This window comes from Taeniopygia guttata, chromosome 4A (genome assembly GCF_048771995.1).
Source record: "Taeniopygia guttata chromosome 4A, bTaeGut7.mat, whole genome shotgun sequence".
Lineage (NCBI taxonomy): Eukaryota > Metazoa > Chordata > Aves > Passeriformes > Estrildidae > Taeniopygia > Taeniopygia guttata.
This window is the reverse complement of record NC_133029.1, coordinates 6,457,070-6,469,268: the sequence shown is the minus strand read 5'-3', so window position 1 is coordinate 6,469,268 and position 12,199 is coordinate 6,457,070. Positions and strand designations below refer to the sequence as shown.

The following is a 12,199-nucleotide window of genomic DNA, read 5'->3' as shown; positions in this document are numbered from 1 at the left end:
GGTAGTTTGGTGAGTGCTCTCCCTGGTTTTGGGTTTCTGTAGCACTGTTGTACTCCTGTGATGGTTCCCTACCCTGTGCTCAGCATCTGTTGCACTGCTCAGATGGGAAGTGATGATGAGGGCACTGAATAAAGACCCTGAGGAAGTGATGATTTTTCCATGTACCCAGTGTACCCTTAGTTTTATAACTTGCCTACTTTTCAGAAAGTAAATTCCAGTTAATATACCTTGAGGCTCTGGAAAGTTGTGCTGTGGGGACCTGGAGGGAGAGCAGCTTATTAAGGAGATAACTCCAAACCCATGACCTGCTGCCAAGCAGGCTTTAGAAATACATTTATTTTTATACAGAACACAAGAAATATCTGCTCTGTTTACCTTCCATGAGAGGAGACAGGAATGCTGAGGGGACCAGCTGCAGGATACTAAATGAAGCTGAGCTCTGAAGAGTCCACAGATGTTTGCTCCATTTGGGGAAAATAACCTGGTGGTCCCAGCACAGCTGCTACTGTCCTGGGGCTCCACTCTGCCACAGACTGGTGTTTTCAGGGCTCATGGGCACCATGCCTTGGTGGGCTGCTCCTGCTCCTGTGGGATGTTCTGGCTGCTCTGGGCTCTAGACACGGCACAGGTGAGCAGAGCCCATGAGCAGCCAGGGGCAATGTGACTGCTGCATCTTCACTGCAGGCAAGGGGACAGAGGTGCCTTTCCTGGCTCTAGATCAGGAATTCAGGAATTATAGGCTGAGGGCAGGAAGCCTCTGAAAAAGCTGGAAGCAACTTTATGCCCCTGCCTGTGCATGAGAGGGGCTCTCTGGTGTGTGAGATGGCAGGAGGCAGGCAGAAGCTGCTTGCACAGCCCAGTCTGGGGGCTCCAGGCACGGTGTTAATTTGCCTGTGGAGCTCCAGAGCTGCTGTGATAAACATGTCTCACATTAGCAAGTGATGTGTTACATGGCAACATGGGGTTGTGTTGCTCCCTGAGCCATACTTTCAAGATTATATGTTCAGGCTGAAAGCAACCTTAAACTTGAGATCAGGGGCATTTCAATACCATTTGCCCTGGACTCTGCAATTGCATTTCTTCCAAAAAAAACTCACCTGCTTGCTAGAGCTCTGCAGCGCTGGGGGTGGCTCACATAGTTGCCATGTTTCCCAGTGTTTATCTGTTTCATTTGCTCAAACAGGTACCTCAAATCCCTTGGTGTAGTTGTCAGCAGGACATGGCATCCCCTGGCCTTGCCAAGGGTTTATTTCCAGACCTTGGTCCCTCCACAAAGTACAATTCCTACCAGATCAGCCTCCAGCCTGCCTCTGTCAGTTTTAGGGGCAGGAACAGGCTGTGAACAGAGCCTCAACCTCTGCTGCAGCCTGCCTATGTGAAACTTTTTTTTGGGGCTCTCTGTCCTGCTCTCTGAAATATAAATCCTTCAACTTGTTCTGGCCCTTTGTTATTGAGAGGGTGACAAAGAGGACATAGTGTGATGACTCTTGGATTTTAAAACCTGCAAGGTGACAGTGTGAGTCCCACTCTTCCTGGGCCCAGATAAGGCAGATGCTCTGCTGTGATGGCAAAGTGTTCATGTGCAGGCTCCTCTGGCTTTGTACCCAGCAGTGCTGGGCTGTTCCTGGTGAGGTTGGGCCCTGTAGCTGATGGGACATCTGGAATTACTGAGGTGGGTAAGTGGCCATGAAAACCTGTGACCAGGCCCTTAGGCCATGACAGGGCAGACCAAGAGCATCCTGCAGCCAAGGGCGAGCCCAAACAGGGTCCCACTGACCCTGCCTTGCTGTGAGGGCACAGCCAGGAGTGGCACACCTCTCTGCACCCCAAAACCCCTACAGGTTTGGTTCATAAAGGGACATTGTGCTGGGCTTGGAGCAGCATGGCTGGAATAAGCACTGTTGTACCACTGAGCTCTGTGAGGAACAGGCTCCAAGGTAGCCCCAGGACTGGGTGGGGTGGTCCAAGGTGAGGCCACATGATGGAGGCAGCACCAATTTTTATGGCCTGACTCTGTCCTCTCCCTTCCTTGCTCTGTGCTGACACTGCTGCTCTGTCAGGAAGAGAAGAATTTTCAGGAAGAGAGGACATTTCCTCTTGGCAGTCCCTGCTGCCAGGTCACAGCCACATTTCCCATCTGGCTGGTGAGGATGCAGAAGGTTCAAGGCTGTGTGTTGGCCGTACAGGGAAATGGGCTCTGGGGGCACCAGTGGCAGGGACAGGGATGGAGCTGCCTCTGTGGAACTCCATGGCCTTCTGTAACTCTTATGTTCTCTCCCTGGAACTGCTCCAGGCTGGATCAGGCTTTAAGCAACCTGATGTAGTTACTGGCACCCCTGTCCCTAGCAGGGGCTTGGAACAAAATAATTTCTAAGATTCCTTCAAACCCCAACCAGTCACGGATTTTCTGAATCCTGATGGAGCCCTTGTAGCCCCTCACAAGAGTGTTGGTGGCTTCTGCTGAGGAAGGGTGCATGGAAAGGAGGGAGCCATTAGCAGGAGACTGGGAGTGCAGGAAGGGATGCATGTCTGGGGAGAAAGTGTGAGCCAAAGTGGAAAATCCTCCAGTCAAGATTCCCTACACCCACTGACAGCTCCCTGGCCATGGCAGAACATCAGATTTTGGCAGAGCCTTGATGGTGTGAACTGAAAGATATCTCTCCATGGAGGCAGATTTTTTCTCTTTTTTTTTCTTTTTTTTTTCCTTATGATTTTTTATGTGAAAGCCTGGTGAAAAGAGGCAGCTGGAAGCTGCACAACTATCCAGCACAAAAGGCCTTGGAGGGCTGCAGCTGGCTGTGAGTTTAAGCTGGAAACATGGAAACAATTCCACTCTGCTCATGTTTGTTGGTGATTTCTGCACACAAGTGATGTGGTGCCTGAGCCAGGACCTCACTGAGGCCTGCAGTAATGAACTAAGGGACTCCCAGGGAGTGATTAGGTGTCATTAGCCTGTGCAGCATGTAAATAAACCAGCCCAGCATCCTTCCACTTAACAAGGGGATGGGGAAAAGCCTGGTTTGAGACTCTGCTCTCCTTGACTGGAGCTGCTTTGTCTATCAAGGAGCCCTTGAGGAGCGTGATAACACCACCACATGCTCACTCCTGAGCCACGTTCCTCCTACTGATCTGCACAGCCGCAGGAGGCTGGAGCAGCTTTCAGGGCCCCAGAGCTGTCCCCTCAGCCGCTGTGTCTTGCAGGGCCTGGCAGCTACACCGTGGGCACCATGTCGGAGCGCTTCGACTGCCACTACTGCCGCGACCCCTTGCAGGGCAAGAAGTACGTGCAGAAGGAGGGGCGGCACTGCTGCGTCAAGTGCTTCGACAAGTTCTGCGCCAACACCTGCATCGAGTGCAAGAAACCCATCGGGGCCGACTCCAAGGTCAGTGCTGAGCACCTCAGTGGTGATGAGGAGAGGCAGGGCTGATCATCCTCCTGTTTGCTCTGCTCTGGCTCTGAGCAGCACTTTGGGAATCCTCTGGCTGCCAGCCGTGTGCTCATCGGGCAAACAGCGGCACTGGGGTGTGCACAGGGGGCACGTGGTGGGCGGCTTCGGCACAGGAGCTCACTTCAGGGTCTAGATTCAGCCTGCTGCAGATGCTGAATTGCCCTGGAGAGAGAACTGCAGGGAGCTGGCCTCCATAGGGCCTGCACATCTCATCTTCTGGGCAAAGCACTGAGGTCAGTGCTCTGACTAAGCATTTTTCAGATGCTTATTTTTTCATGATGGAAATACAGAGTTCTTTCTGTATACATACATATTGAGAGCAGTTGGATGGCAAGATGATTCTGCTGGGTTTTTTCCCCTTTATGTTAATTTATAATAGTATCTCTGATGTTCAGACACTCTAACACCAGGCAGGACATGAAGAAACACAAACTGCAGGACCTGCAAGTATCTGCAAGCCTGGTGGTTGAAACTATTTTGATCTCCATAAAAGTTGGAAATTGGCTTGTTCCTTATGTATAGAGATATGATATACTGAAGTCATTAGCATATACCTTCAGGGACAGATAAATGTTAATGGCAATAATAATGTACACCTGAGCTAGAGGGAATGTAAGAACACAAGAACTTGCAGAACTTCAAATCTCTGAGCTGTTGGTTTGAAGCATCTTCTGTCCCACTGAAAGTCCAAAGTGAATGTGATTGTGCCAGTGAGTTTGGTTAAATGTCCTTCCCTTAAGTGCTTGAAGAGGAGCTGTAGCCCTACCCTCTGAATCAGACAAACTTAGGAACAACAAATCCATCCTTTACTGCCCAGGCTGCTGAGACAGGAGCTTGACTTTAGGGCTGCTCAGAGGGAGAGAAAAGAGAAAAGCTTCTCACTCCCTCCCTCCCTCTCTCCCTTTCTGTTCACTGCAGGAGCTGCATTTCAAGAACCGCTACTGGCACGACAGCTGCTTCCGCTGCTTCAAGTGCTACACGTCCCTGGTCAACGAGCCCTTCATGCTGAGGGAGAACAACAAGGTTTGGTGCAGCAACTGCACTGCTGCCGAGGATGCACCCAGGTGTAAGGGCTGCTTCAAGCCCATTATTGCAGGTACTGTGCCAGTGATGGGTCTGAGGGCCGTGTTCTGCTCTAGAGCACAAACCAGGGGGGTTTATCAGGCTGTGGAGGCTGCAGTTAGGGGTTTGGGCATCACACTGGAAGGCTGGAGCACCTCAGAATAGTAAATTTTGACTGTTGCTCTCACCTGTCAATTTTATTAAATTGTTGAAAGGCTGCTTTGCTGTTAACCCTCATGTGGATAATTAACCCTCATATGAGTCTTAAACTATTTCTACCAAAAGCTTTGCTTGGTAAATCAAGGTCCTACAAGGCTCAGGCAGCTGGTAACTATTTTAAGAAAATCTAGCAAGCCCTGGCTAAAATCAGAGACAGAAATGACCAGCTCATCCCTAGTCTGCATTCCAGTGTAATCCTGGGCATAGCTATGGACAGGTCCTGCCCACAGATGTTATGCTGCACCGGGGGAAGGTTTGCCACAGGCCTGAAATCTCACAAGTTATTTTTATCTGTTGTAGGAGACCAAAATGTTGAGTACAAGAAGATGGTCTGGCACAAGGACTGCTTCACCTGCAGCCAGTGCAAGCAAGTGATTGGATCTGGGAGCTTCTTCCCCAAGGGTGATGACTTCTACTGTGTCTCCTGCCATGAGCACAAGTTTGCCAAGACCTGTGCTAAGTGCAAGAATGTAAGTCCTTCCCCTCTGCAGAGGCAGCTGCCAGAACCAGCCCTCGTGTGCCTTTTGGGAGCTGGGAGGGTGAACCAGAAGTCAGACCATGCTGAAGCTGTACCAGTGCTGGTGTTCTTCCCCTGAGACACCAGTGCCAGCAACTGGTGGAATGACAGGAGAGCTTGGAATGATGGTTCCAGTGCATTACAGGAACTGGGCAGGGGTGGTTGGTCTGATGGCAACACTACAGAAAACAAATGATGCCAGTCTTGCACTTCCTTGGGGTAGTTTAAGCTCTATAGTGGTACTGAATATTCAAGAAGTGAAACAGTAGCTGTTCCACAACTTCTGCAACTGATTAGTATGTGATTTCAGTTACTGCAGGTAAAAGAAAATATTATGAAAGTGCCAGGTATGTGGAATTTCAGTTTAGAGGGACTCAAGTGCATTGTGCAATTAAATTTTAACACAAACTTTGGAAAGATCCTCTCCATGACAAAGCTTTCCTACCCTACACCCCATGTCTGTGTCACCTCTCTTCTCCCCTGCTGATTCTAAACCACATCTGTGCTCTTTCTCTCCCAGCCTATCACTTCTGGAGGCCTCACTTACCAGGAACAGCCTTGGCATTCCGAGTGTTTCATTTGCTCCAACTGCAAGAAGCAACTGGGTGGGAAGCGCTTCACAGCTGTGGAGGATCAGTTTTACTGCGTCGAGTGCTACAAGGAGTGTGTTGCCAAGAAGTGTGCTGGATGCAAGAATCCTATTACAGGTATGTTGGGTTAAATGCAGCTCGAGGGCAGTGGGTGCTGAAGGTCAGGACAGTGATCCCCCAAAGACAGAGAGCCCAGGGATGGGTAACATCAGAAGCAGGTCTGGTAACCCAAGCCCAGTCCCAGTATTTTACGTGTGATCTGGCTCTTGAGCCACATGCTTGTGCTGGATGGAGGCTGAGCTGGTAACTGAGCTCTTCAGCCTCTGCATGTCTCAAATTTACCTCCTTCAAAACTCCCCCAACCAGAACGATGCCCACCCATATCTTGGTCTGGGACCCTTAGGTCTAGAACGAGTGGTGTTTTATTGCCCCACAGGGACATTTGTACCCCTTCCAATGTATCCTGCACTTAAAACTCACTGGATTACAGAGCTCAGCCCTGAACTGTGGCCACTGTCCTGCCAGTCCCATGAGGCTCACATTCCATCCTGCATTTTAGAGCACAGATCTGAGCCCACAAGTGTTTAGCTCAACCTGTCCTTGCTCCACATCTCTCTTTGGAGAAAGGAGCAAAGGGAAAAAGTTGATTGCAGAGACAAGCCACGCAAGACTTTTACTCATGTTTCTCCTTCAAGAAACATCAGAAGATGCAACAAAACCATGCCTCAGTTGGCACTTTGGGAGTTTCAGGCAGCCCCTGTGCCTGCAAGCCTCGGGAGCAGTGGGGCAGCAGGACCAGGCTGTGCTGGTTGGTGGGACAGCCCAGCCAAGGCAGCGCTACTATCGCCGTCCTATAATTGTGTTCTCTCCTAGCAGGATTTGGAAGAGGAACCAGTGTGGTTAACTACGAGGATGAATCCTGGCACGATTACTGTTTCAAATGCACAAAGTGTGCCCGTGGTCTGGCCAACAAGCGCTTTGTTTGCCATAATGGAAAAATTTATTGTGCTGAGTGTCCCAAACGACTGTAAATGAGCAGATGTAAGATGGATTTTAAAGCCCTGCTTTCCCAAACAGCCCTGGTAAAAGAGCAGGTTTTTGCATGTTGAGAATTTTAACTTTTTCCATTTTAGTATAAGAACTAAATTAGCCTTAATATACTGGGTTTGACTTTTGAAGCTCTTGCAGTACAAAAGCATGTAGCCTTGCAAAAATCTAACCTTGTTTCCAAGTAACTCCTAGTATAAAGGCTTGAAATGTTGTTAGATTTAGAGATCCACACACTGCATCATCTGTGTGTGTGTCTTAAACTAAAACAAATGTAGTTTTAAACTTATCTGATATATGATTAAGCTTGGCACTTAACTGAAGTGGGTTTGACAAGGCATGCACCTCTGACACAGAGATGCAAAGACTGCATGTGAAATCAGAGGGATCCATGATTATGCTTCTACAAGTACAGATACACGACAAACACTGCACCATTAATAAGTAATAAATACCTTAGCTTACTTTACAACACCACATTGTAGCACATGTACGGAATGGCTTCATCTTACAGATAACAATGTTTTGGCAGTGACATTTAGCTTAGTTAAGTTTCCATAAACTTGTTTTAGTCTTGATTTCCGTGTGGTTTGCCTGCAAGTTTTCCTCATAAGCTTTTTTTATATAATTGTTTAAACAAGGCTGTCTATGTACAATTATTAATCCATTAACAAGTAGTAAATCTTTCACCTACAACATGCACATGCATTTAAAAGTGCCTTAAAAATAGCTCATACAAGGCTAGCTCTCCTATCATGTCAGTGTATGTTTAGTGACTGAATAAAAGTGAGACTAGTGCCTGCTTGGAACCCATAGTCTGGAAATTATTCTTTTTCCATTTTGCCATCTTACATGATTGATGTGTCTTAGGGCTGAGCTACTGAAACCAAGTCTACTACATAGATACTGGCAAAGTAAGAGTCAGCTGTGCTGTCATTGCACCCTTAAATATCTGAGGACTAAAGCAACAATTTCCATAAACTAATTAATTTTTTTAATACATAACCGACACTGGACCATCTGCCAGAAACAGCCTGTGTGAAAAAGCCCTTTGGAGAGCATATGTACAGCCACTGTTCATGCACAGATCCACCACGCTTCAGCAACCTGAATGCTGGTTTAAGCAGGTTTTTTTTTCCATGGTAGTGAAATACTTCATCAACTGGGTCTGCTCCAGCCCTTCCTTTTCAACTACTGATAAAGAACCCTTGCAAGAAAATGAAAAGGCAGCATCTTGCTGGTCACTGCTCCACTGCTGGACTCACAACACCGAGATGCTGCTACTGCAGGGGAAAAGCAAAGACTGGCAGGGAAAAGCAGGTTAAAGATTCCTCAGTTCAGAACATGCCATCAGCATGGACAAACACAGCAAGAGCTGAAGGTGTTAGTGAAAATCCCTCTCAACCACACAGACTGCTAGTTTGGGAATCTGGAGCAGTTAGAGCAGCACCAGAGTGCATCCCAAGGCAGGTCAGCATGGCAAGGGGTGGAGAGGCCTAATAAGGTCACATTTAACATTACAGAAATAAAGCATTGTTCAACTGCAAAGTTTATTTAACTGTGCACACGTATTTACACAGGGCTGGATCAGACCATCCAACAAATCCCAGCACAGAAAAAATATCGGCATCTTTGTTAGAATGATTGTCTCTGCCAGAACAAACAGCTATCATACAAAAATACAGTTCTCCTTTTACCTAAGGCACTGCTCTAAAGTCTAAAACAGTTCTACAGGATTTCTGAACAGCAAGAGGGAGAAGACTGAGGGCTCTGTTGCAGCTGAGGTGTCGAGGAAAGCACAGGTGTAGTTCCAGCAAAGCCACTGCAAACACAGCTGCTGCTTGGATGCATCCCTGGAACTGAGGGACAGCCAAGGGCTTGTAGCAGGTTTTGAGAGAGCTACTCCTTAAAGTAATGACCTATGCAGTCTATCTGTTACAGGAGACATCAGAACAAGGCTGCATTATTACTTTTAGTAGCAATTTTCAGAAGATGCTTCGTTAAACTCTTCATGCTGAAAAAAGCAGGCAAATTCAGGTTAAATAAGATTATTTAATGCAGGCTTTAGGGGAAGGGAAATATATATGCAGCTTGCAGCCACTGTTATAGAGCTGGAACTGGAAATCTTGGAATAATTAACATGAACAAAACATGACTTCAATGGTCTAATACTGTTATGTACACAATAAAATAATACTTCCATAGTGTAGATAAATAAGTAATTCAAAAGGAAAACATTTTTAAAAGCCTAACACCTTAAACTGCACCAACAGACAAATCTAGGGACTCAACATTTTTGTAATATATTAGAGCACATGCTGGAAAATGTTTTCATGTTTGCCAATAGATCAAAACATATTAGTGGTGGTACAACACTTGCATTTTGAAACTGCCAATATTTTCACATTAGATAATCAGGAATTTTTCTTCTCCATTCAAAATTGAAGATATTCAATTTTGAATTTTTAAATAGCACATGAACCAACAAGCAACAACATTTTTCTAGACATTAAAAAGGAATTTCAGCTTTAACATACACTGAGTGAGTCTTTTATTTCATCAAGATCATTTTAGAAATATGCAAAGTCTGCAGCTAAGTGGGGAGCCTCCAGTGGCATGTTCTACATGATACTGATATGAAAATAATTAAAAAAAGACTCAACCAGGTTACTGTAAAGTCTGTAAAGGGGAAACAAGGAATACTTGAACTAGGAAACCTCATCGAACAACTAGCTAAACAAACAAAAAAAGAACATTAGCACAACAGTTTCCCTGAAATGTTTCAAGGTGCAAATTAGAAGTTTGTCATCCCTCCCCTGTTGTTTTTTGCAAACTTGAAGATGGATAAAGGTAAACAAGCAGCTTTTCAAAACAAGGCCTTCGGTACTTGAGAAAACACTGGATTACTGAAGTGCAATCAGATTATTTCCAGGTCTCTAGTGTTCACAGTTCTGTCCAAAAAGCAAAGAAAAAAAAACAAAAACATTTAACCATCATAACTGTGTGTACGCCACATGCATCGATCATCACTGTCAGTCTACATCCAGGAGTGAGCACGGAACCACTTGGTCACTTACAGTCCAAAACTAGCACAGTAGGTTTTCTTTCTTTTTCCAGGAATATTAGTTTTCAAAGTTATGTACAGAATTCTTAACCTGTATTACATTTAAAAATTTTCAAGTTCAAAATTAAAAGGCCACACTTCCTTCACTAAAAGGTTAATGAGTATGATCACAACAAAAAGTGAACAGCAGAACCACAATAAATTTGTCTATTCCCATGGCTCTGTCTGTTGTGGCTTCAAGGGAAGCCTCCATCAGGGTGTGACCATGGAACTAAAATTCACAAGACGCGGAGTGACAGAGGAGACTCAGGAAACAGTTCAGTCTAGGAAAGTGCTACACTTTAATCAAACAAGTGCTACACATCACTGGAAGGAAATGTGGATAGCAAGGCTTGTTTTTCCACTAGCATTCACTTCAACTGATCACACAGTCATTTATCCCATGGAAAGAGATCTCCTGTGAAAACAGCCCTTTGGGGTTTGGCTCCAAAGGGAGCCAACCAGAGAAGTCCAGTCTTACAAAAACTGGCTTCCTGAAGCTTCTCTGACACACTAAGCACTGTACTGCATCAGGGCTTGGCTTCTCAAGTACATGTGGCTCAAGATGCAGCCCTGCCTGTTTCAGAAAATTCAGAATATTTTGAGTACAGCTTTATTGCTCCTCCCAAAATGTAACACAACCATCTGTGGGATTTCAGGTTGGTGCTACTTGCCTCAGTGAAGTGAAAGACTGTTCTACAGTAAGTAGAGAGCCAGCTAGTACACTGCTAAGAGTCTGAAGAGACCTTGTAAGACCACACAGGTCAGCATCAAAACCAGAACATGTCTAGGAGTGAAAAGGTTTGGTGTGCAGAGTTACATCAGACACCTTTCAAACTATTCTGTATCTTCAAAAGTAACATGTGCCATTTAACATGTATTAGAAAAACCTTGAAATACAACATGTGACCTTCAATGCTGTTTGGAACTTCACAAGGGCTTAGTTGTGTCTTTGGAAGAGCCTTAATGTTGGGCCTTATCCAGTCCCTAAAAAGGCATCAGTTGGTGACTCCTTTTGACAGAATTCAAGTTAAAAGCACTAAAGAAAGAGCCTTCCCTCCAGTCTACGCATTGGGAAAAGTGCCTTGAAAACAAGAAGCTGTAGTTAAGGCAAGGAGAGCAAAATGCAAGGAGGTGAATTACCTAGCTGAGGGAAGAGACAGACAGGGAAGTCAGCTTGGATTACCTGATGAAGTATCTATAGGTTTGGTCAATGAATTCACTGCACCATCTTCCTCAAAAGCCATTTTGGGACTAGAAGGTAGTGTAGCAGCATCATTCAAGTTTTGATTACAGTTACCAGCAGGGATGCTGTCCGAGCTCAGTTTGGTTGACTTGGAATGTACTCCAACATCAATGAACTCCTCAAAAGTCCAAGAACCAGATTTTCCATTAAGATTCTGAATAAGTCCAATTGTATGATCAGCTTCATGAACACCCAACTTCCCCGAGTCATCAATAACCACTTCTTTTGCAGGATGGCTACAAAAAACAGAGAATGGAAAAATAAAAAGCTCGTGTTGCAGTTTCCATATGTTTAACCTTACATTGATTCCAGGACTAATAATTTACAGTCTGCATACTCTGCAAAGCACTGAATAACCCACAGGGCATTCCCAGAGAAGCTTCAGCTGCCACACAGGATCTCCCTTCCAAGAACCAATGGGGAAGAAAAACTCAGCAATATACACCCATTTTTTAAAATACTAGCAGCCCTCAGGTAAGGCTTCTGTCTCTAAAAAATTGACATAAGAAAGTAACAAGTTTAAAGCTTTGATTATTAAATCTTGATTTTTGTAGGGTGCATATTTCCTTTTTTTTCTCCAGGTAAGACTTTTTGAACACAAAACTAAGTCTCAGAAGACTAGCAATATTTAAAACAGATTCACTAGCTAAACCCAAATTACAGACCAATTTTCACTCATTCTTAGGACAATCATGGAAATGTCTTTATAGTCCATCACTGGAGGAATTACATTAATTTATCATCACTTTAAAAAAGTGTTCACAATTTCTAAATCATTAGCATTTAGATGAGTAAATGGAACAAGCATCAGAGGACAAACTGTCCAGTAGGAGATGAAAAAGCTTTATGTTAAAAAAAATAAATTGAAACAGTAAAAAACTCAAATTCCTCACTAAGGGAGGCTTCTGCATTGTATCTGGTATTTCAGCACAACTGAAAGTGTTCTAGAACTTTCTGTAGGTTATT

The 12,199-nt window shown here is 45.1% G+C and overlaps 2 protein-coding genes across 8 annotated transcripts in view; one reads left to right on the top strand and one right to left on the bottom strand.

Annotated features, from left to right (window-relative positions):
* FHL1 (four and a half LIM domains 1) overlaps positions 1-7,693 on the top strand; it is a 28,521-nt gene extending 20,828 nt beyond the window's left edge. For 4 of the 7 annotated variants that reach the window (XM_041716142.2, XM_072929067.1, XM_072929068.1 and 1 more), the window contains exons 2-6: positions 3,202-3,383; positions 4,368-4,545; positions 5,031-5,200; positions 5,768-5,954; positions 6,714-7,693. In XM_041716142.2, coding sequence (XP_041572076.1) covers positions 3,228-3,383; positions 4,368-4,545; positions 5,031-5,200; positions 5,768-5,954; positions 6,714-6,868 — 846 coding nt within the window. In that variant the 5' untranslated portion in view covers positions 3,202-3,227 and the 3' untranslated portion in view covers positions 6,869-7,693. Of the gene's footprint in view, positions 1-3,201; positions 3,384-4,367; positions 4,546-5,030; positions 5,201-5,767; positions 5,955-6,710 lie in introns of all 7 variants that reach the window. The other 3 variants (XM_072929069.1, XM_030272516.4, XM_030272513.4) reach the window with 1 other exon arrangement.
* A 3,321-nt stretch (positions 7,694-11,014) lies between these two features.
* MAP7D3 (MAP7 domain containing 3) overlaps positions 11,015-12,199 on the bottom strand; it is a 40,784-nt gene continuing 39,599 nt past the window's right edge. Inside the window, exon 20 of the mRNA XM_030272511.4 lies at positions 11,015-11,469. Coding sequence (XP_030128371.4) covers positions 11,160-11,469 — 310 coding nt within the window. The 3' untranslated portion in view covers positions 11,015-11,159. The remainder of the gene's footprint in view (positions 11,470-12,199) is intronic.